The 24,362-nt window shown below is 42.7% G+C and overlaps 1 protein-coding gene and 1 pseudogene across 6 annotated transcripts in view; both read right to left on the reverse strand.

Moving 5' to 3' along the window:
• Positions 1–2,649, reverse strand: part of RMND5A (required for meiotic nuclear division 5 homolog A) — a 65,167-nt gene extending 62,518 nt beyond the window's left edge. For 3 of the 6 annotated variants that reach the window (XM_059659218.1, XM_059659216.1, XM_059659215.1), the window contains exon 1: positions 2,097–2,648. In XM_059659218.1, coding sequence (XP_059515201.1) covers positions 2,097–2,238 — 142 coding nt within the window. In that variant the 5' untranslated portion in view covers positions 2,239–2,648. Of the gene's footprint in view, positions 1–2,096 lie in introns of all 6 variants that reach the window. The other 3 variants (XM_059659220.1, XM_059659219.1, XM_059659214.1) reach the window with 2 other exon arrangements.
• A 10,030-nt stretch (positions 2,650–12,679) lies between these two features.
• On the reverse strand, positions 12,680–24,015 carry LOC132213939 (large ribosomal subunit protein uL4-like; annotated as a pseudogene).
• Between the last annotated feature and the right edge of the window lie 347 nt (positions 24,016–24,362).

The raw sequence follows: 24,362 nt of genomic DNA on the forward strand, positions 1-24,362 counted from the left end.
AACTGTTTGTCTATTCTTCTTTCACCAAATGTGAATTTAGAATATCAGCAACACAAGCTATATAATTCTTTCCTGTTGTCCCTTCCACCAAAAATATATAAATATATTTGCCAATAGAAAAAAAGTGCTAAAAAGCATATAATCACAAATCAAACCACCAAAATGTATCCATACTATTTATCTGTCAATCAATGGTTGTCCAAAGTGTGGTTCCCATACCATTGATGTGAATGGTGCTTTTACCTGTATGTAAAATATTTTAATAGCTACGAATTTATTTTTAATATGTAGTTTATTATACCAAACACACTAAACCTGTGACTTCACAAATATCACTGCCTAGAATGAGGACAAACCTACTTATGTTAAATCATGAATCCATCTGAAAAATAAGAGTGCATACGTGAGGTTTGAGAAGCACCAGTGCATTATCCAAATTAGACCAAAAGCACAGTAAGAATGATAGAATGATCAAACGGCACCTACTGAACCTTAAATTAGACCAAACTTCATTACAAGGCGGGTACAACTCAATGGCAACAGTGCTCTCCCCTTCCCTCAGAGTTGGGGAAGTTAAGACAACCTAAAGTTTAATTTAAATGATGAAGAAAAAGAATCAGGGCTCAGTACAATCCTTGAACTTGTGGCAAATTAAGCTAAAAAATGATAGTCCTTTTCCAGACCAACACCATCTATACATCTTCAGCCACCAGTAAACATTAAGCGCTGGACTCTCTCTTCATTAGCCCTCTGCTTTTGCTTTCTCTCTCATGACCAAAACCGAACGCAGCAGACCCTCCCCAGGACTCCCAGCCTGCTCCACCTCCGTTCCCCTTCACAGGCAACCATCTAGGTCTGCTCGTTGTCCCATATGAACATTTCTACTCCTACCCCCACGAGGGTTGCAGGTTGCTTCTTCCCAGGAGCTCAAAAGTGATGCTGAGTCCAGAAAGAGATGTTGTTCAGACTCCCTGCCCACGGACTAGCACTAACTCTCATCTGAAAGCCACCTGGGAAAGGAAGGTGTAGAATAACGGAGAGAAGGAAGGGAGGAGGACAGAAGCTCCAGGAGCGCCACTGCCCTCATCTCAGCCGCCACAAGCACCTGCACTGCACCCCAGCTGCCATACCTTCCTCTACGCAAATTTCTGTCCAGCCGACGGTTTGAAAAGGCCCCCGTCCCTACACCCAGAATAAGCCTATTAAATAAAGTCCTTGACATCCTGATCAGAAGGAATCATCACTGTGACTGCTTTGATGTAAGCATAGACAGATCTTTAATGTTACTTTAAAAAAGAAAAGAAAAAAAAAGAAAACCCTTCTCAACCAGCTACCACAAGTTAACTCTGGCAAAGTGTCTGCCTCCAGGGCTAGGGCAATACTGAAATAACCCAGACAAAACGCCTTCTCTAGAAAATGGGTTTGCTAAAAAGAAAACAAGTAAGAACTCGATTTAGGCAAATAACCAAAAATTTCTTCCACAATTTGCTTCAGGAAGAACGATGTGCCTGTTCTCGGGCGCCCCGCCCCCCCCGCCCCCATCGCAGCACTGGCTGCACTGGGAGGGCGGACCAGTTTAATTCAGCTAATTCTATAGGAATCATGTCAGCGCGAAGAGCTGCTTCCACGTAACAGTCAAATTATGAACTTGCAGGGGCCACTGTTTCACCCACAGCTAAGAATAACACTCGACTTTCTAATTTAAAAAAAGAAAAGAAAAAAAAAGAAGAAGTGAGTCCCCAGCCAAGGATGGGGAGCAGGGGCAGGAAAAGGGCCCAACGCAATTCGCCCCTCGGGGCGGGGCGGGGGGCGCCACCCCGGAGCGCAGCAGCTCGCAGGTGCGGCGGACCGACCCCACGCGCGCGCGGAACATGGCTGAAGCACGAGGCTCCGGGGGGGCTTCTGCACGGACTCGCGCTCGCTCTCAATGAGCAACCAGGTCGGGCAGGTTCGAGGCAAAGCGGCCGCGATGAGGAGGGAAAGTCACAGGGGAGGCGGGGAACGAACTCCGAGGGCACCCCTCCCGCCCCGCCGGGGCCTGGGGGCGCGGGCGGTGGGCCGGGCCGGGCCCCGCGTGCCCACCCGGGCCGCCCTACCGTGGCTCTGCAGGATCTCGTGCTTGAGGCCGCCCGTGTAGTCGATGAGCTCCTCCAGGCCGCGCTCGCACAGCTGCCCGTAGCCCGAGAACTTGTGCAGCACCTTCTCCAGCTCGCGCTCCACGGTCACGCACTGATCCATCTCGGAGGCGGCGGCGGCGGCGGCGGCGCTCGGCTCCCCGGCGCCCGGGCGTCCACAGCCGTTCGACCCGGGCCCGGCCGAGGCCGCGTCCTCCTCCTCGTCCCCCAGGCGGGCGGCGCGGGCGGCTGAGGCGGCGGGCACGCTAGCCCCGGCGCCGGGGAAGCCCCGCGAAGCCCGTGCCCGGCTGCCCCATGGCGCACGGCCTCTGGCGCGTCGCAACCGCGCCGGCTCGCTGCCCCACCCGGCCCCGCGTCTCCGGTCCCCCCGCTCGCCGCGTTCGGCTACCCGCCGATTGTTTTTGTTTTCACGGGAACCGGCCGATGACCTGGTTCTCCTGGGCGGCACCAAAAGCCGCCGACCCGAGATGGGGGGGTAGAGGGGGGGTGAGGGGAGAAGCCACCCCAGCGAGGGAAGGAGGCGGCGCGGGCCGTACCAAGAGCTCCCGCGAGGGGGAGCAGCCCGGCGAGCGAGGGCGGAGGGAGGCGGCGGGCGTCCGCTCGCGCCGCCGCTCTCCAGGTGAGGGCCGTCCCACGCGGGAGAGGACGCGGTAGAGTCGGGACCCAATTGGTCCGAGGAGCTACACGGGGAACTTTGGGGACAGCCCCGGCACTCTGACAGCGCCGCCACTACGCGCTTCGTAAACAAGAGGGTGGAAACCGTCCCCAACCCCTCCTCCCAGAAACCGGGCGAACGAGCCTATGGGAGCGAGGAATACGGAAGGAACCAACGTCCTCCAATCCCGGGCCGAGGCGTAAACCTCCAGCCAATCCAGGTCGAGGGCCAAACCAAGAGTCGTGCTGTTGGAGGGGGTGACCTGGAGAGCAAAGGGGAAAGCCAGTGGTTCCTGCAAAGCCGTGCGATAAAACCAGGCAGAAGTGAAAAGGGCTGTTTTCCCTGGCAGTTCTTCCTAGCCATCCGTCAGTCCGTCTCCCTGTCATTCGTGGGTACTGTCATTTCCGGAGTTTTGGAAGACGAACTCACCGCCGCGGTCGGAAAACCAAGCCAGGCCGGGCAGGGGGCGCCCTACCAGAATTAAAGGCGGGGTGACTCGGGGGGCCGTGGCCGGAGATACCTGCCGGCCGCGCGGGATCCCCGCCAGGAAAGACCAGGCGCGGCGGGCGGTGCTGCCTTGCCGCCTGCGACACCTCTAGGTCCCATTCTGCACCCGCCGCCCCCAGCCCCCAGCCCCCGCGGGCCTCTGCCCTTTGGCCCCGGTCCTGGAACCTTTCCTGATGGGTTGCCTCACCCCCCTGCCATGCACCCGCAGCTTCGCGGAATGGAGATTCGTCCAAAAGCCGGACAGCCTGGCCTATGCCTCTTAGGTGGCTTATTCCATTGAATGGGATCGACGTCCCCCTTTGTGTAACTCCTTCCCCTGATTTGGTGTCGTCTCCAACCTCCCCTTGCTCGCTAAGCTTCATATAGTTGCACCGACCTTAACGTGGACTCAGTAGCCCAGCGAGGACTGCCGCAGGGCCTCTGCCCTCTTACCCTTTTCCGTGGCCTGGAAAACTTCCATCTTTCCCCTCCTGAAGTTCTCAGCTCACTTGTCCCCCCTCAGAGGGTCCTCCCCTGACCCCACTAACTTGCTTCTACCCTCTCGCACACCCTCCTCCATTGCTGTATCATCTTTATTATAATACTTGAGGCCCCATGCACGAAATTCAGCCTGGACGATCTAATTAGCTTATTACGCTTTTATTATTATAGATAAACTATATCACTAATTTTTAAATATATATATTTTATTGATTTTTTTTACAGAGAGGAAGGAAGAGGGATAGAGAGAACCATCGATGAGAGAAACATTGATCAGCTGCCTCCTGCACACCCCCTATTGGGGATGTGCCCACAACCAAGGTACATGCCCTTGACCGGAATCGAACCTGGGAGCCTTCAGTCCGCAGGCTGACGCTCTATCCACTGAGCCAAACCGATTAGGGCTATATCACTAATTTTATTATTTTCTCGCCACTTATTAAATCTGAAGTGATCTGCTTCATTTATTCGCTTGCTTTTTTTTTTTCTGTCTGCGCCTCATCCATTAAAGCGCCATGAAAGCAGGCCCCTTGACTGTCTTATTCTGTGCCCAGAACAGAGTTTGGCAGCATAGTAGGAAATCGTTTTTACTTAATTATGACAAAACCTTTTTGAGCTCCAACTTCCATTTTTATAATTGGAATTAATAATACTTCATTAGATTCATAGGAAAATTAAGTGAGATAATATATATAAACTAGAGGCCCAGTGCACGAATTCGTGCACCAGTGGGGTCCCTCAGCCTGGCCTGTGGGATCTGGCCGAAACAGCTCTCCAACATCCCCCAATGGGTCCTGGATTGCAAGAGGGCACAGACCAGGCTGAGAGACCCCACTGGTACACAACCGGAGCCGGGGAGGGATGCAGGAGGTTGGCCATCCTGGGGAGGGACTGCGGGAGGGCTCCAGGGCGTGTCTGGCCTTCTTGCTCAGTCCCAATCAGTGGACCCCAGCAGCAAGTTAAACTACCGGTTGGAGCGTCTGCCCCCTGGTTGTCAGTGCACGTCATGGCGAGCAGTTGAGCGGCCTTAGCATATCATTAGTGTATTACGCTTTGATTGGTTGAAAGGCCAACTGGTTGACTGGACACTTAGCATATTAGGCTTTTATTATATAGGATGCCCATAATAAGCACATGATAGTCACAGGATAAATGGTGGTGATGGTGGTTGTTAATGATTGTCAGTCCCCATTTAGCCTTCTTAGATGGATGGTTCTATCCCCAGGTTATATCTTCAACCTTCTCTTTTCCCTTTACCTACTGTCCTGGGAGAAAAAAATTATAACTGACCCTCTCCAGCCCTGATCTGCCTTATCAACTCCAACTTCACATTCCCTCCAACCAGTAGACATCATCATCCAATCAACATGCCAAAAGCAGAATTTGTATTTCCCCTCCAAAACCAACTGTCCTCCACTTGACGCCTCAGTTTTTGTCAGCATTGCCTTAACTCTCCCAGGTTTCTCTGACACTTCTTCATCCTCATCTTTAACTTACCTACCTATAGGATTCTTGAAAACCTTTTCTCTATCAGATTGCTCAACTCCACTAAACTCTTTCCATTGCCACCCACCTACATCCTTTCCAATATCTCTTTGCTAAGTCAGCTGCCTTCATTCACCCCAGAATCGTAGGTGTTCCCAGAATTCTGTCCTCATGAGTATCCCTAGAGATAGATTGTCTTGCTCCCTTTTTCATTCACCCTTCCTCTGTAGTCAGACATCAAGTTCTAGTGAGTGTAACTTCCTAATGTCTTAAGTGGGGGGTTTTTTAATTTCTACCTCCTCACCTTGATTAGTACCTTTGACATGTCTCCAAGATTATAATCGCTTCACTTATCTGCCTTTGATCTCTTACCCTTACAGGGCCAACAAATGAATCTTCATTTCCCTGAAAAGGTTGTTATAATAATTAGAGTCCTGGCCAGTGTGGCTCAGTTGGTCGCAGCCTCGTCCCGCCACTGGAAGGTCATGTGTTTGATTTCCAGTCAGAGCACATACCTAGGTTGAGAGTGGTTGGGGCGTGTACCAGAGGCAACCGAGTGATGTTTCTCCCCCCCCCCCCCTTTTTCTTTCTCTCTCTGCCATCTTCCCTCTCTAGAATCAATTAAAAATAATAATTGCATGAGATAATACATGTAAGCCACTCAATAATGCCTGATCAGAAATAATTATACAAATACCGTTGTTATGTTGTACATATGAAACTAATGTTATATGTCAATTATACCTCAGTTTTTTAAGAAAAAGAAGTAACCAATGACTTCCCATCCTAGCTCTCAGATGTATGGTCTGTACAAATGTAACAACCCATCACAATTCCTCATCCAAACACTGGGCACTTTCACACACCCGCGTCCAAACACTCATGCTTTCAGTGTGAATTGAGCATAACTCATTTATGCTTTTTCTTCTCCTGGAATGCTTTTCTTTATTAGCTATTCAAATCCTCCCCTTTCTTAAAGTAACAGAAAAAAGTCCCACCTCCAATTTTATACCTCCTAGAGCTTGGCCTGCACTCTTCAGTATGGTGATTACTAATTATATATAGCTATTCAAATTAAATCAAAAATTCAATACCTCAGTCATACTAACCATATTTCAAGTGCTCAGGGACCACGTGTGGCTAGTGGCTGCTGTGCCAATCAGCACAGAAGGAGCATTTCCATCACGGTACAAAGTTCTGTCAAACAGTGCGGACCTAAGCCATGACCACACAGTAAAGTTAGCAGCCACCCCTTGGACTGCTTCTAGGACTTCTCTATGTTAAGTCACTTAACGCCGAGGGGAACACTGCCCCTCTATTTTTTGTTAACTTTTTAAGTATTTGCCTTAGCTCAATTCGATTGTTAGCTCCTAGGCCAGGGCTGACTTTTCTTTTTAACCCCCATGATCTAATTAGCATAGAAAACGTGTTAAAGGAAAGAGAATAGACAAGGAAGAGAAGGGACCTCAAACTTAACTGAGGGGAGAAAAAATAGTACCTGTATGGGCAGAGATCTTTGTGTTCCCTCCTTCACTTGTACTGGCCTTTTCTACCCAGTGCATAATTGCTTCAAGCCTAAACCTTGATTTGTCAGAGAAGGTTTCTTGAAACAAGAGGGGGGAAATTTAGTTTTCAGAACAACTATAAATTATATTGTTATGATCGTCTTTCAGTACACAACGAAAAAGAATTTGCACACACAACACAGACAAACACCACTCCAATGGACTCCTGCCCACATTCTGTTCAACCTAGAGAACTTTTCATTTGCAATCATTCTGGACCTTGCTCTGGTCTTCCCTCCACTCCAGATTCAATCCTCTGTAACATTTAAATAAACATTTTTAAAAGGGAGACCAAAATACATATTCAGTGTAAAAAACAAACAAACAAAAAAACACTTAGAAAATGAAAAAAATTAAAAACCATAAAAAACCAAATCATAATCCCATGAAATCCCAAAACCCAGGAAGAAACTCAGTTTTAACAGTTAGGGTGAATTTCCAGAGTTTTTCCTGTGTCTATACATATATATCCATATGTGCATTTTTATAAAAGATTGCTCTCATTATATATAACTATTTTGTAAACTGTTTTTGATGTCCAAACAAAATTAACAACAAAAAAATTTGTAGAGCTGCTTTTGACATCTTTTTTGAAATGTTTAATAGCCATTACACATAACTATACCTTAGCATATCCTTATTCAGTATATCTTATGTATTCTTTTCTTGTTTAGTTATTTATTTAGTTATTTAGTTACTTACTAGAGGCCCGGTACACAGATTTGTACAACGGAGGGTGCCTCGGCCTGGCCTGCAGGGATCGGGCTGAAACTGGCTCTCTGACATCCCCTGAGGGGTCCCGGATTGCAAGAGGGCACAGGCCAGGCCGAGGGCCCCCATTGGTGCATGATCAGGGCCAGGAGGGACCTTGGGAGGGCTCCAGGGCATGTCCGGCCCATCTCACCCAGTCCCAATCGGCCAGACCCCAGCAACAAGCTAACCTACCAGTTGGAGCATCTGCCCCGTGGTGGTCAGTATGCATCATAATGACTGGTAGAACGGTTGAATGAACGGTCGGACACTTAGCATATTAGGCTTTTATTATATAGGATTACTTAGTTACTTATCTTTTCATCCTTACCCAAGGAGTGAGGATTTTTTTTCTGTTGATTTTTAGAGAGAGTGGAAGGGAGTGGGAGGGGTGAAAAGAGAGACTGAGAAAGAAACATTGATGTGAGAGAGACACATCTATTGGTTGTCTCCCATATGCACCCCAACTAGGGCCAGGGATCAGACCTGCAACCCAAGTACACACCCTTGACCGGGAATCAAACCCAAGAACCTCCTGTGGACAGCCCAGTGCTCTAACCACTAAGATCACCAGCCAGGGCTCATTTTGATTTATTTTTAGAACCCTGAAACTAGACAGAGGCAAGATAGAAAATGTCAAAATCTCATCTTTTTAGATTTGAGAATTTATAAAATATTGCTTTGGAAGTGTACTTTTATGCTAAATACACTTTCAGATAAGGGGGAGAAAGACTATATAATTATAATTGTAAAAAAAAGACCATGTGGAGCCCCAGCTTGTTTGGCTCAGTGGGAAGGGTCCTGGGTTTGATTCTGGTCAAGGGCATGTACCTCAGTTGCAGGCTCCTCCCCAACTTGAGCCCTGGTCAGGGGTGTGCAGGAGACAACCAATCGATGTGTTTCTTTCACATCAATGTTTCTGTCTTTCCCTCTCACTTCCACTCTCTTTAAAATCAATGGGGAAATATCCTTGAGTGAGGATTTAAAAAAGAAAAGAAAAGACCTTGCTAAGTTACTGACTATTCCAGCTGACAGCCAATATAAAAGCAAGGATCAACTGACAAAATGTGTTATTATGAAATACTGAATTATAAAAATACCATTCCTTCTTATTTTTCAAATTAAACTTTCTTTATTTTCAAGCCAATAAAATAAAATCTCCACATGAGACATTTCTTTTTTTTTTAATATATTTTATTGATTTTTTACAGAGAGGAAGGGAGAGAGATAGAGAGTTAGAAACATTGATGAGAGAGAAACATCGATCAGCTGCCTCCTGCACAGCTCCTACTGGGGATGTGCCCGCAACCCAGGTACATGCCCTTGACCGGAATCGAACCTGGGACCTTTCAGTCCGCAGGCCGACGCTCTATCCACTGAGCCAAACCGGTTTTGGCATGAGACATTTCTTGAAATTGCTACTAAGATCAGTTTAAGAAATGGTTGAAAACGCAACTACTACCAAAAAATATTAAAGTGAGTGTTTTCTGCTTCTTTTATAGCTCCTGTGTGGTGTGGGGCAAATGGCCACTTAAATGACTGTTGGATGACTAGCTGAATGACACTTGCCCCCATTAAGACCTACTAATAGGAATTGGATAGGCAGTGTCGACAATAATGCCTTTTCTTCTACATCTACCGCCTCCTTCCTACAGCCGCACTAATGTCTGCAGAAGACAGCCTCTCTCGCCAGCAAAGCCCTGCCGGAGTAGCCTTCACACCTGAAGGCCAGGCACTTCCAATTGGCTGCCTACCAGTAAAGCACTGCCCTCATCGATGGTGTCCAGCCTGCAGGGGCATTTACACCTTCGGACCCACTCCCTCCCGTTTTATTGGTCTGAATCTCTTCCTTCCTGGAGTCTGGGCGTTGTTGTATACTTGTTTTCTGCCTACTCCTTGGTGTGCTTTACCAGGTATAGCAGGAAGGGCACTAGCACTGTAACCCCGAAGTAATTCATTCAACCTCGCCCAGCCTCAGTTTCCTTATCTATAAAATGAGAGGCTTGAGACAGATGACCTTTAAGTCCCTTCCAGTTAAAATTACAGAGATGCCAGTGTTTATTAAGCAACATGTGAGGTGCTGCACAACCAAACAGGAATGGACAGGTGCACACGCCCTGCTTCTGAAAGCTTGGAGCCTGAATCATTACTTCCCCATCATGGAAATGCAATGGGGATTTATTTTTTTGCTTTGTTTATATTTAATAATAATAATAATAATAATAATAATAATAATAGCTACCATTTATTAAGCCAGGCACTTTGCTTTAAATGTGTGATTATCCGAAAGAATCTTTTAAAGTAAATATTGTTATCCCCATTTTACAGATGAAGAAATTGAGGCACAGAAGGGTTAAGTAATTTTTCCAAGGTTACACAACTTAGACATGGTGGAGTTGGAACTTGAGTTTGGATCTATCTGATTTCAAAACCCATAAAATACTGTACCTCAAAAAGACAAAATCATGCTCCATGATTATTTGTCAAGCATGGGATGGCTAATAGAACAAATGTTCATTTACCCTAGGTAGTGTGGTTTGGTAATAGGAGCCCAGGGCTAAAATTCACAAAATCATAGCACTTCTACTGACCAGCTTTTCAACCTTAGGCAAGAACCTTAACCAATCAGCTCCCTTTAAAAAAACACACACACAATAAAAAACAATACCTACTCCACCTACCTTGCAACATTGTTGAAATATATATAATAGTAAATGCATACATTTAATTAGTAAATGTATAGAGGATATGTATATAGAAAGTGCTCTGGAAATCATGAATCCTTATATAAATTTAGCATGTTATTATTTCTTTTTATTAGATATGCATTTGATTTGTCTGTTTACATAATTTACTATGCATCTGTTCAGGGCAGAGTCTAGGTTGTAAATTGCTAAAATACAAGATTCACGACTTTTGACAACCTGGGGGAGACTCCAGGTAGTAAATTAAGCAAGTGTTTAAAAAATGGCTTTCTGAGGAGACTTCCAGTTCCATTAACATGAAGTAATTCCATTGCTCCAGCTCATTCCTAAAAACCCTGGACATAGCCTGGGAATTCTTTTTACCTGCTAAATATAACCTCTGAGTCATTTGTGGGTCTGCTTCTATTGTTTGTATTTCTTTTAACTTATCAGTCATAGTCACTTGTCGCATCATATGTCTCGTTAAGCATGGGACTATTTTCAAAGCTGGAAAGAGGTTGGGCTACATAGGGATCTTGGCACTTGAGAAATGACACCGTGGTAAGTTCCTGGATTTCTTTATTTTCTGTCGTATCTCAGACTGGAAAAGCCTCAACCCCAAGAAAATAAAAGTCCCAAGAAAAGCCTGTTTTCCCTGGCTACACCATGGGGGGGAAAGGGTGACCTTATAATAGAAAACCTTATTAGCAATATCTGTCTTACTCCAGCCAAACACAAAACAAACAAACAAACAAACAAAAAACCCCTACACCCTCTCCCCAGCATGATTTCGGCAGAACTGCACAGGGAGTGATTTCCCACTCAGTCCCTCTCATCCACGATGGGAGAGGCAGCACCCCAGTGCTTCTGCAGAATGGTTTGGGAAGAGCTGAATGGGAAACTGACCTTCCATCTTCTGCCTGGCAAAAGCAGGCGGTGCTCCCATTCCCCCAGCAGGTGGGATCAGCAGATTGAACATGGAGCTGAGTTCACACCCCCACTCAGAGGCAACAAGACAATGGGCGCTGAGGCTCCACTTTTACTGGGAGGGTGTCCGTGGAACCAGGGGCGAGCGAACTTCCACCTCACCCATTTGCAACAAGGCAGTGTGACGCAGCGCTCCACTTTTGCCAAAGTGGTTTTGGAATGGACCAGAGAAAATCTAAAACACACACCCAACAGCCCATGTGTTAAATCTCAACAGGGGACTGCCTGCTAAAAGAACATGAAGATTAAATAGTATCCAGAGCCTTATAATATACTATCCAAAATGTCCAGGATATAATAAAAAAAAAATCACTCATTCAAGAACCAGGAAAATGACAGCATGAATGAGAAAAGACACTCGATGGATGCCAACAATGAGATGAATCAAATGTAGGAATTATCTGATAATTATGTTAAAGCAATTATCATAAAAACCTTCAGCAATCATTTATAAATCCTCTTGAAACAAATTGAAGGTAAATAATTCAGCAAAGAAATAGAAATTATCAAAAAGAGCTAAATGGAAATTAAACAACTGAAAAAATACATAAGTAAAATACAATCTTGCTGTATGAGCTCAATAATAGAGTAAAAATAAGAGAGATAAAATCAATGAACTTGAAGAACAGATCAATAGAACTTACCAAACCTGAACAACAGAGAAAAAATAGCCTGAAATAAAAGGAACAGAGTCTTAAGGACTATAGGATTTTTTAAAAGATAATAATTATATCATTTCAGTCACAAAATGAAAAGAGTATGAAAACATACTCAAAGAAAAATAGCTGAAAACATCCCTAACTTGGTAAAAAAGTAAATAAATAAACCTACAAATTCAAGAAGTTAAGCAAATCTCAAATGAAATAAACTCAAAGAAATACACTCCAAGACATATGACAATTAAACTTCTGAAAACTAAAGATCAAGAAAATACCTTAGAAGCAGCCAGAGAGAAATAATACCTTAAAGCAGAACACAAATATGAATTACCTCAGATTTCTCATCTGAACCATGAGGGCCAGAAAGAAGTGGCACAACATTTTTCAAGTACCAAAAGGAAAGAATTGTCAACCGAGTATCCTATGTCCAGGGAAAATAATTTTTTCACTGTCTTTGATTAGGTTTTTATTCAAAATTAGTTGTCCAAAGTGATTTTTTTTAAATATATATTTTTATTGATTTCAGAGAGGAAGGGAGAGGGAGATAGAAACATCAATGATGAGAATCATTGATTGGCTGCCTCCCGCACACACACACACACACACACACACACACACACACACACACACACACACACGGGATGGAGCCTGCAACCCAGGCACGTGCCCTTGACCGGAATCGAACCTGGGACCTTTCAGTCCCCAGGTTGCCGCTCTATCCACTGAGCCAAGTCAGCTAGAGCTGTCCGAAGTGATTTGACCAAATTTAACTTTATGTTACAGGCTTCTTTTCTTCTGTGGTGGGTTTCTCTTCTGTGGGCTGGTTTCTTGGTAGCTGTAGCCTTTTTTCCCCACCAAAGGTTTCTTTTGCTTCCTAACACCAACAGCCTTCTTTCCTTTCTTCCCTACCACAGGCTTCTTGCCTGGAACCCCCTTCTCTTCTGATTTGGCGTCTCAAACTGCTGCTTTATCCATCTGGAGCTTGTGGTTCTTGGCCTCTGGAGAATGATGTTTGGCTCATGGTCTTTGCCTATGGGTTCAGCTTCAACATGACTCCCAGGTTTTTCAGTGGATTTTTCTTCAGGACTCTGCGGTGAATCTTCTTGCGCGGTGCTCAGAGGGCTCTTTGGGTCTCTGGGGTTTTCAAGATTCTGCTCAGGTCTGTACTGAGCACCTTGTGCATGGGAAGGCTGTAGTTACTCTTGAGGGAGGCTGCTTTCCACCAGGTGCCATACAGACCACCTAACTCGCGGAACAGCCCTTTCAGTCCAAACACAGAAACGGCTCACGTGCTCCTGGGAGCAAGGTTCAAATTGTTCACTTTGCTTAAGTTAAGCAGACTAATTCCATCACCAAATCTCAGCATTATTTTCTCCTTTCTCGGCTTCCTGTTTTCTATAAAAACCTCATCAATATAAGAAACATAAAAACCTGTTGATAATTTTCATATGTTTATTTGAAAACACATTTTTTTATTTAAAAATTAAAAAGAGTTAATTTTAGCCAAACACAAGGGAGCAAAATCTCAAATGCTCCCCCAGGGATGTTTCTCGGTTTTTGATGATACCGTTGTCCCCGTGTTACAGATAATGCCAGGTCTCTGCGCCGGATGGCTTCTCATTTTGCTTTGCCAGCACTCATTCACTGAGAGGCATAGACCATTTTTGATACCATTCCAGGCCTTAAGTTTCTTAAGAAACAAAACAGCCTCTTGGTCTTCTCATAGCCTTCAACTTTATCTTCAAGTACCAAGAGAAGTTCAGGAACTTCCTCAATATGATGACCTTTAGACATGACCAGCGCTGGTAAGGCCGAGGCAGCCAGGGCAGAGCAGATGGCATATCGCTGCTGTGTTGTGTTCACTCTGCATTGCCAATGGCGCCAGGTTTTGGTGCAAATGTGCAGCCCCCACACGCTTAGTCCAAAAGTATTCTGGCCAGAACAATGATTTCCCCCACCTCATACTCTAGGAATTCGAGCCACAGTTCTGCCAGTACCCCAAGACTCAACATTGGTTTGATGACCAGCCAATTCACGTCCAGCATAGGGCTGTCTATTGTTTTTGCACAAATTGGTGTGAAAGTGACATTTTTGCCAGATGACTCCCTCTTTTCAGAGCACACTGATATCTGTGGCCACACTTCTCTCAAGCTGGTGGCTTCCATAGGAAAAGGGAAAATAGCTACTTATATAAAAACCCTGGGTGTAACATCACCTCCAGAAGCGCAACCAACGGGAAAGAAGTCAGTCCTGCAGGGGTCGTCTTGGAAACGGCTGCGCCCTCCCCCAGCTGTTTCCCCAGAGGGGGAGGTTTCAGGCAGGAACCCGCCCTCAGGGCAAGACTTCAGGCAGGAACCCGCCCTTGGAGCGAGGCATGGAAGTACTGAGTCCGGCCTTCAAACCAGACCCTGACAGTAGGGAGGAGGCAGCCCCATTCCTCACACAATCTGCTGTTGGATAGCTTGCTGTCAGTGGCCTGCCAGCCAGGAACCCCATTCACCTGCACCCCAGACCCTGACAGGAGGGAGAAGGGAGCCCCATTCCTCACAGAATCCACAGGTGGCCAGCTTGCTGTCAGGGGCCTGCCAGCTAGGAATCCTATTCACCTGCATATCTGTATAAAGTTTTAATACATTATATTAGAGGTCGTGGTGGTACTGTTTTACCCACAGCATCTACAGGAATTGCTGCAAATTTACTTCTCGGTGGAAGCACCTTTCATTCCCAATATAAATTATCGATTCCATTAAATCAGTGGTTCCCAACCTTCTGGCCCTTTAAATACAGTTCCTCATGTTGTGACCCCCAACCATAAAATTATTTTCGTTGCTACTTCATAACTGTAATGTTACTACTGTTATGAATCGTAATGTAAATATCTGATATGCAGGATGGTCTTAGGCGACCCCTGTGAAAGGGTCGTTCAACCCCCAAAGGGGTTGTGACACACAGATTGAGAACCGCTGCATTAAATGAAGCTTCAATTTCTAAACTCAATATAAAGAGTGAAGTTGCTAAAACTATTAAAAAGGCCCAACTTCTCATTATTGATGAATGCACCATGGCATCCAGTCATGCTATAAACACCATAGACAGATTACTAAGAGGAATTTGAATGTTGTATTTGGTGGGAAAGTTCTCCTTCTCGGAGGGGATTTTCGACAATGTCTCAGTATTGTACCGCATGCTATGTGATCGGCCATAGTACAAATGAGTTCAAAGTACTGCAATGTTTGGGGATGTTTCAGAAAGTTGTCTCTTACAACAAATATGAGATCAGAGGATTCTGCTTATAGTGGATGGTTAGTAAAACTTGGAGATGGCAAACTTGATAGCAGTTTTCATTTAGGAATGGATATTATTGAAATCTCCTGTGAAATGATTTGTAATGGATCTATTATAGAAGCTACCTTTGGAAATACTATATCTATAGATAATATGAAAAATATATCTAAACATGCAATTCTTTGTCCAAAAAATGAGCATGTTCAAAAATTAAATGAAGAAATTTTGGATATACTCAATGGAGATTTTCACACATATTTGAGTGATGATTCCATTGATTCCACAGATGATGCTAAAAAGGAACATTTTCCCATCGAATTTCTTAATAGTATTACTCCTTCGGGAATGCCATGTCATAAATTAAAATTGAAAGTGGGTGCAATCATCATGCTACTGAGAAATCTCAATAGTAAATGGGGTCTTTGTAATGGTACCAGATTTATTATCAAAAGATTACTACCTAACATTATCGAAGCTGAAGTATTAACAGGATATGCAGAGGGAGAGGTTGTTCTGATTCCAAGAATTGATTTGTCCCCATCTGACACTGGCCTCCCATTTAAATTGATTCGATGACAGTTTCCTGTGATGCCAGCATTTGTGATGACTATTAACAAATCACAAGGACAAACTCTAGACAGAGCAGGCATATTCCTACCTGAACCCATTTTCACACATGGTCAGTTATATGTTGCTTTCCCTTGAGTTTGAAGAGCATGTGACGTTACAGTTAAAGTTCTAAATACTTCAGCACAAGGGAAATTAGTCAAGCACTCTGAAAGTGTTTTCACTCTTAATGTGGTATACAGGGAGATATTAGAATAAGTTTAATCACTTTATCAGTCATTGTTTGCATCACTGTTGTTTTTATATCATGTTTTTGTTGTTTTCATATCATGTTTTTGTCGTTTTTATATCATGCCTCTGTTGTTATATCCTTTTGTTACTGCTTAATTATTAATAAATTGATATATTATTTTCATATACATTTTACTAATTTCCTTTCCTCTCTCACACTTCTATTATAGAGAAAGGGCAAATAGCAATATTAAAATATCTCCACTAATTAATTCCCTTTTAATGTGCACGAATTTTGTGCAACAGGCTACTAGTTCTTTAATAATGAAAATGAAGTCAAGATATCCCCAGATGAAGGAAAACTAAGAGAATTTCTCACAGGCAGACCTACCAGAAACAATGTTTTCTAACAGAAAGAAAATAATAAAAGAAGGAAACTTGTAACATCAAGAAGAAAGGAATAACATAATAACCAAAAATATTAGTGTATATAATACAGTTTCCTTCTCCTCTTGAATTTTCTAAATTTCTAAATTAACAGTGAAAGCAAGAACTATAACAATGTTGTATGTAGAGTAAGTATGTTGACATAAGTATGTCCATACCTGTAGAGAATTTTTATAAAACTTTATTTGAATCAAACAGAGGATACACATGGAAGCAAGATCTCAACAGACTGAGATAAGTGCTACCAAGAATATGACAGTTGTCAGCTTCTTTTGTGCATTTGAAATTAAGGAGGGAGTATAAGGAAGATTACAGGAAAGTGGGAGAAAGCAAGGCAGGGATTTGATTTCAGAAAGGTTAATATTATGTTCTCTCTTGAAGGTAGTCAGGCTTTTGTAAGAGGGCTCTGAGAAGAAGTATTTCAAAGGTGTGTTAACCTAGATGTGCAGAAACAATGGACAGGGCTTACTTAAGGCAAAGATAAGCCTTTTACTAAAGAAGTTATACTAGTATACCTGGGGCATGACTACCTACCATGACCTGCTCAATTAGGAATTTATGATCAAATCACCCTATGAGGTTACTTTCCATAGAGCCCCTTTTATATTATACTAGAGGCCCAGTGCATGAAATTCGTGCATGTGGGGCGGGAGGGGGGGATCCCTCAGCCTGGCCTGCACCCTCTCACAATCTGGGACCTCTGGCTTCTAACCACTCTGCCTGCCTGATCATGCCCCTAACTGCTTACTCCCCCAAAGCCAGCCTGATCTCGCCCCTAACTGCTTGCTCCTCCACCAGCCTGATCGCCCCTAACTGCTTGCTCCCCTGCCGGCCTGATTTCCCCTAACTGCCTCTACCTTGGCCCGGCCACCGTGGCTTTGTCCGGAAGGAAGTCAGATATCCTGAAGATGTCCAGTCAATCCAGTCTAATTAGCATATTACCCTTCTATTAGTATAGATTATAAACAGAGAGAACAAAGATGTAAATGAAGGTAAGATTTCTATACTTAACTTGAACTAGTAAAATGGTGACACGAGTTGATTGTGACAAGTATACATAATGTAATACCTAGAGCAACCACTCAAAAGAAACTATACAGGGGTAAAATTTGGAAATACTATGGATAAGGGGGAAATGGTGAGTTACTGCTCAAGAAGTACAGGTTTTATGTTTGGGACAATGAAAAAGTTCTGGAAATGGATAGAGTGGAGATGGTTGCACAACATTGTTAATGTATTTAATCCCACTGATTTGTACACTTAAAATGGTTAAAGCCCAGCCAGCATGGCTCAGTGGTTGAGCATCAACCTATGAACCAGGAGGTCACAGTCCAATTCCCAATCAGGGCACATGCCTGGGTTGCAGCTTGATCCCAGTATGGGGCATGCAGGAGGAAGCCAATCAATGATTCTCTCTCATCATTGATGTTTCTAGCTTTTTCTCTCCCTCTTCCTTCCTCTCTGAAGTCAATAAAAAAATATTTTTTAAAAAAGGTTAAAATGGTAAATTTTATGTTATGTATATTTTACCAAAAATTTAAAAATCCTATATAATAAAACCCTAATATGCAAATCAACTGAACAACAGAACAACTGGTTGCTATGATGCGCACTGACCACCAGGGGGCAGATGCTCAACACAGAAGTTTCCCCCTGGTGGTCAGTGCGCTCCCACAGCGGGAGCACCGCTCAGCTAGAAGCCAGGCTTGCTGCTCCTTAGCCTAGCAACAGTGGCAGGAGCTTATTTGGTGTCTTGTTTTATTCCATGTGAATTTTTGGAGCATTTATTCTAGATCTGTGAAATATGCCCTTGGTATCTTAATGGGGAGTGCATTGAATCTATAGATTGCTTTGGGTAGTAAGGACATTTTAATGATGTTGATTCTGCCAATCCATGAACATGGTATGTTCTTCCATTTGTTTATGTCTTCCTCTATCTCTGTTTTCAATGTCCTGTAGTTCTCCCAGTACAGGTCTTTTACCTCCTTAGTCAAGTTTATTCCTAGGTATCTTAAGTTTTTTGGTGCAATGGTAAATGGGATTTTTTTGTTTGTTTGTTTCTCTTTCTGTGAATTCATTATTGGTGTATAAAAAAGCCACAGATTTCTGAGTGTTATTCTTGTATCCTGCTACATTGCCAAATTCATTTATTAAGTGTAATGGTTTTTGATAGAGTTTTTGGGGTTTTCTATGTATGATATCAGGTCATCTGTGAATAATGACAGTTTTACTTCTTCTTTTCTAATTTAGATGCCTTTTATTTCTTCTTCTTGTCTGATTGCTATGGCTAGCACTTCCAGTACTATAATCGAACAGGAGTGGTGAAAGTGGGCATCCCTGTCTTGTTCCCGTTCTCAGGAGAAATGTGTTTAGTTTTTGCCCATTGAGTATGATGTTGGCTGTAGGTTTGTCATATAAGGCTTTTATTATGTTGAGGTATGATCCCTCTGTTCCCACTTTGCTGAGAGTTTTTATCAAGAAAGGATGTTGGATTTTGTCAAATGCTTTTTCTACATCAATTGATATGATTATGTGATTTTTGTCTCTCAAATTGTTTATGTGATGTATCACATTTATTGATTTGCGGATATTGTACCATCCTTGCATCCCCAGAATAAATCCCACTTGGTCATGGTGTATGATCTTTCTAATGTAATGCTGAATCTGATTTGCTAGAATTTTGTTGAGGATTTTAGCATCTATGTTCATCAAGGATATTGGCCTGTAGTTCTCTTTTTTTGTGGTGCCTTTATCTGATTTTGGAATTAGGGTAATGCTGGCTTCATAAAAAGATATTGGAAGTGTTGCTTCCTCTTGAAATTTTTGGAATAGTCTGAGGAGGATAGTTTTTAGTTCTTCTTTGAATACTTGGAAGAACTCCCCTGTAAAACCATCCAGACCAGGGCTTTTGTTTGCTGGAAGATTTTTGACCACTGCTTCAATTTCTTCAGTAGTTATCGGCCTACTAAGGTTTTTTTATTCTTCCTGATAGAGTTTTGGGAACTTGTATTTTTCTAAGAATATGTCCATTTTGTCTAGGTTGTCCATTTTGTTGGAATAGAGTTGTTTATAGTATTTTTTCATCAATCTTGTTTATCCTTTCAAAGAATCAGCTCTTGGTTTTGTTGATCTTTTGTTTTTTTTGTTTTGTTTGTTTTTTGTTGTTTTTTTGCTTAAAGTATTACAAAGGGTATTACATATGTGTCCATTTTATCCCCCCGCCCTAGACAGTCCCCTAGCCTCCCCTATCCCCCAGTGTCTTATGTCCATTGGTTATGCTTATATGCATGCATACAAGTCCTTTAGTTGATCTCTTACCCCCCTACCTCCTGCCCCCCAACCCTCCCCGGCCTTCCCGCTGCAGTTTGACAATCTGTTTGAGGCAGCTCTGCCTCTGTATCTATTATTGTTCAAAAGTTTATAATGGTCTCTATTGTCCATGAATGAGTGAGATCATGTGGTATTTTTCCTTTATTGACTGGCTTATTTCACTTAGCATAATGCTCTCCAGTTCCATCCATGATGTTGCAAATGGTAAGAGTTCCTTCCTTTTTAGAGCAGCATAGTATTCCATCGTGTAGATGTACCACTGTTTTCTAATCCATTCATCTACTGATGGGCACTTAGGCTGTTTCCAGATCTTAGCTATGGTGAATTGTGCTGCTATGAACATAGGGGTGCATATATCCTTTCTGATTGGTGTTTCTGGTTTCTTGGGATATATTCCTAGAAGTGGGATCACAGGGTCAAATGGGAGTTCCATTTTCAGTTTTTTAAGGAAACTCCATACTGTCTTCCATAGTGGCTGCACCAGTCTGCATTCCCACCAGCAGTGCACAAGTGTTCCTTTTTCTCCACATCCTCTCCAGCACTTGTCGTTTGTTGATTTGTTGATGATAGCCAGTCTGACAGGTGTAAGATGGTACCTCATTGTTGTTTTGATTTGCATTGGGGGGTTTTTTTTGGTCTCTATGTCATTTATTTCCACTCTGATCTTTATTATTTCCTTCCTTTCTGCTTACACTGGGCTTTTCATGTGGCTCTCTTTCTAACTCCTTGAGGTATAGGGTTAGATCATTTATTACCATTTTTTCTTGTTTTTTGTGTTTTTTTTTGAGGTAGGCATGTAGAGCTATGAACTTTCCTCTCAAGACTGCTTTTACTATGTCCTATAGATTTTAGATTGTTGAATTTTCATTGTCATTTGTTGCCATGATGTTTTTTTATTTCTTCTTTGATCTCTTTGGTAACCCAATCATTGTTTAATAGCATGCTATTTTCAAAGTGTATGTTTTAATGGCACAATAATTAAAATCTATTGTTCTTGTTCCCAAACCAGTCAGCCAGAAAATATTTTTTCTCTCCTTTAAAACATTGGGATTTTAAAAACAAACTTAAGTTTTTAGGTTTAAATTCTTGAAATAAAAATAAATAAATAAATACATGTATTCAAGCTACTTTATCTATCAGGGCTAAAGATCTTTACCTTGTTCTGATTTACCCCACCCCCTCCCCCAAAAAAAGCATAAAAATAGGGATATTTAGGATATTAGCATTATTTTTCATGAAAAACTATGAAGAATATTTTTCACACAAAAATCAAACAGGATATTATAAATAATGAATGGGTCTGTCAATTCACCACCTGTCTCCTGAAATAGCACTTCTAGGGATCTCCACGCACTGCCCCCTTATTCAATCCAATAACCTCCCTTGTCCTGCTCACTGCTCACCCACTTGGCCTCAGAACTACTTCCCAGCATGAACCTTCGGTTCTGATCTCAATCAGTCTCCTTTTCTCTGCTCACACTGTTCTTGCTTCTGTCCCTTCCCTCTGCGAATCTAAAGTCCTTCTCTCAGTCTCCTGCAGTCTAACCCTACGCCTCACAGGCCAGCTTACCTCATTTTCCCTCGCAGCCCTCCTGGATCTCTCCCGTTTGTGGATTTCTCTTGTAGATAAAACTTCCAGTACTTAATGTGTTTCTTAGCCAAATACTCTAGTTTTACTTATCTTATAACCTTTTCTTGAGTGAGTGTCCACCACAAAGGTGTCACCTTATGAGATTTGTTTTGCAGTTTTAGACCTTCGGAGATTTAGATGAAGTTTGAGTTAGGCCTACGTATGCTGTACAGTGCTACCAAGTGGTGGTAAAGAGTACTGCAAATTCTTGAGATTGGAGGGTGCAGGAGCAGAAGAATGTGTCTTTGCTGAATTAAATGGTGGGTTTCTGCATGATCTTTTGTCAACTTAGATTTCTAAATAACACAAAAATACACTGAAACATGAACAGTCACCTAAAGCTGATATGTCTTTACAGCATTTTACTATAATAATACGTGTGTGTACATATGAGTGTTCATATATGTGTATGTCTGTAGTATTCTATGCTTCATATGGATTTCTTTCCTCATTAGTTTCTATTTAAAAATTCTTTTAATTTTTCAATTACAATTGGCATACAATATCATATTAGTTTCAGGTGTACAGCACAGTGATTAGATATTTCTGTAACTCACAAAGTGATCACCCCAATAAGTCTAGTACCATACAGAATTTTTGCAATATTATTGACCATATTCCCTATGCTATACTTTACATCTTGTTTGGAATTCTATGAGCTTCCTGGGCTTGTCTGTCTGTTTCCTTTACCAGGTTTGGGAAGTTTTCAGTCATTATTTCTTCAAATAGGTTTTCAATTTCTTCTCCTTTGGTTCCCCTATGATAAGAATGTTGTTATACTCGATGTTGTCCCAGAAGCCCCTATCTTCATTATTTTGAATTCTTTATTCTTTTTTTTATTGATTTGAAGAAGAGAGAGAGAGAAAGATTTATGCATTCATGGGTTGCTTCTTGTATGTGTCCTGACTGAATTCTTTATTCTTTTTGCTGTTCTGATTAGGTGTTTTCTGCTACTTGTATTCCAAATCACTAATTAGATCCTCTAATTTATCTAATCTACTGTTGATTCCCTCTAATGCATTCTTCATTTCAATTACTGTCTTCTTCATTTCTGGCTGGTTCTTTTTTTATGTTTTCTAATTTACACAGAAACTCTATTTCTTTAACATGACCCTTCCTCCTTTCTGTCTTCTTGATTCAGTATAATGGCACTATGACTCTCTTTCCTCCTTTCTTTTTTTTCCTTCTACCTTAGAGCCCTTAGAACAGTGGTTCTCAACCTGTGGGTCGCGACCCCTTTGGGGGTCGAATAACCCTTTCTCGGGGGTCACCTAAGACCATCCTGCATATCAGATATTTACATTACGATTCATAACAGTAGCAAAATTACAGTTATGAAGTAGCAACAAAAATAATTTTATGGTTGGGGGTCACCACAACATGGGGAACTGTGTTAAAGGGTCGCGGCATTAGGAAGGTTGAGAACCACTGCCTTAGAACATCAGGTTCTGGCCAGTGTCAAACTGATTTAAGCCTCAAGTCTGTTGATCAAGGGAACCGAGTTTTAGTCAAACTGAAGATAACATCTTGATCTCAGTTGTGTTTCAGCCCCAGGCCCAGGAGAGTGGAATGATGCTACCCACCACACCCTCATGTACCCAGACAGACTGGAGCCATAGCTGACCTCAAGACCTGATATAATGATCAACTACTCCAGTGATGGTGAACCTTTTGAGCTCGGCGTGTCAGCATTTTGAAAAGCCCTAACTTAACTCTGGTGCCATGTCACCTATAGAAATTTTTTGATATTTGCAACCATAGTAAAACAAAGACTTATATTTTTGACATTTATTTTATATATTTAAATGCCATTTAACAGAGAAAAATCAACCCAAAAAATAAGTTCGCTTGTCACCTCTGACACGCGTGTCATAGGTTCGCCATCACTGAACTACTCCCTACCCTGGCTCCAATGAATCAGAAGAGCCTATGACCCCTACTCCCTTAATGGCCATGAATAATCCCACCCCCCATATATAATCTGTGCCATGCAGGCCAGGAATTGGGGGAACCAGCAATTAGACCACGAGTTCACCTGTGACTCCAGGAATGGCGCAATTTCCTTAAATAAACTTTTAGTTTGGTTTGCATTTGTTTGGGCTTTAATACAAATAGGGGAACAAACCTGTAACACAAATTCCATTTTTGTGTTTCCTATCTTTTTGTTTAAATTTTCACTGAACTTACCGACTCTTCCCATAAGTTCGTTGAGCGTATTATAACCCATATTTTGAACTCTGTATCTGGTAGATTGCTTCGCTCCATTTCATTTAGGTTTTTTCTGGAGTTTTGTTCTGTTCTTTCGTTTGGGACTTGTTTCTTTGTCTTCTCATTGGGCTGCTTCCCCATCTTTGTTTCCGTGTATTAAGTGGAGCTGCTATAACTCCCAGTCTTGGTAGAGTGGCCTTTTATAGTAGGTGTCCTGCGAGGCCTTAGTCTCCCTGATCAACTGAGCTGAGTGCTCTGGGGTTTCCCTTATGTGGATTGTGTCTGCCCTTCTGTTGTAGTTGAGCCTTGATTGCTGTTGCCACAGATGGGAGGGATTCTCTCAGGCTGATTGGTTGTCTAATTTAACAGTCGCTGGAGGAGGTGAGTGCAGTGTTTACCTGCTCTGCCATCTTGACTAGAACTCTAGCTCTGAGCACTTTACATGTATTAATGCATATTATTCCCACAAAATCCAACAGGTAGGTACTACTAATCACCCCACTTTATAGATGAAGAAACTGAAGCAAAAAGAAAGGAAAGAAATGAAGAAAGAGAGGAAGGAAGGAAGGAAGGAAGGAAGGAAGGAAGGAAGGAAGGAAGGGCGGGAGGGAGGGAGGGAGAGGGAGAAAGGGAGGAGAACTAAAGAAAGTAAAAAGAGTTTAGGTAATTTCATCAAGATTACACAGACTTTAAGTTAACTAGCTGAAATTTAAACTCCAACAATCTGGCCCTGGCCGGTGTGGCTCAGTTGGTTGAG

This window comes from Myotis daubentonii, chromosome 12 (assembly GCF_963259705.1).
Source record: "Myotis daubentonii chromosome 12, mMyoDau2.1, whole genome shotgun sequence".
In the NCBI taxonomy this organism is placed as follows: Eukaryota; Metazoa; Chordata; class Mammalia; order Chiroptera; family Vespertilionidae; genus Myotis; species Myotis daubentonii.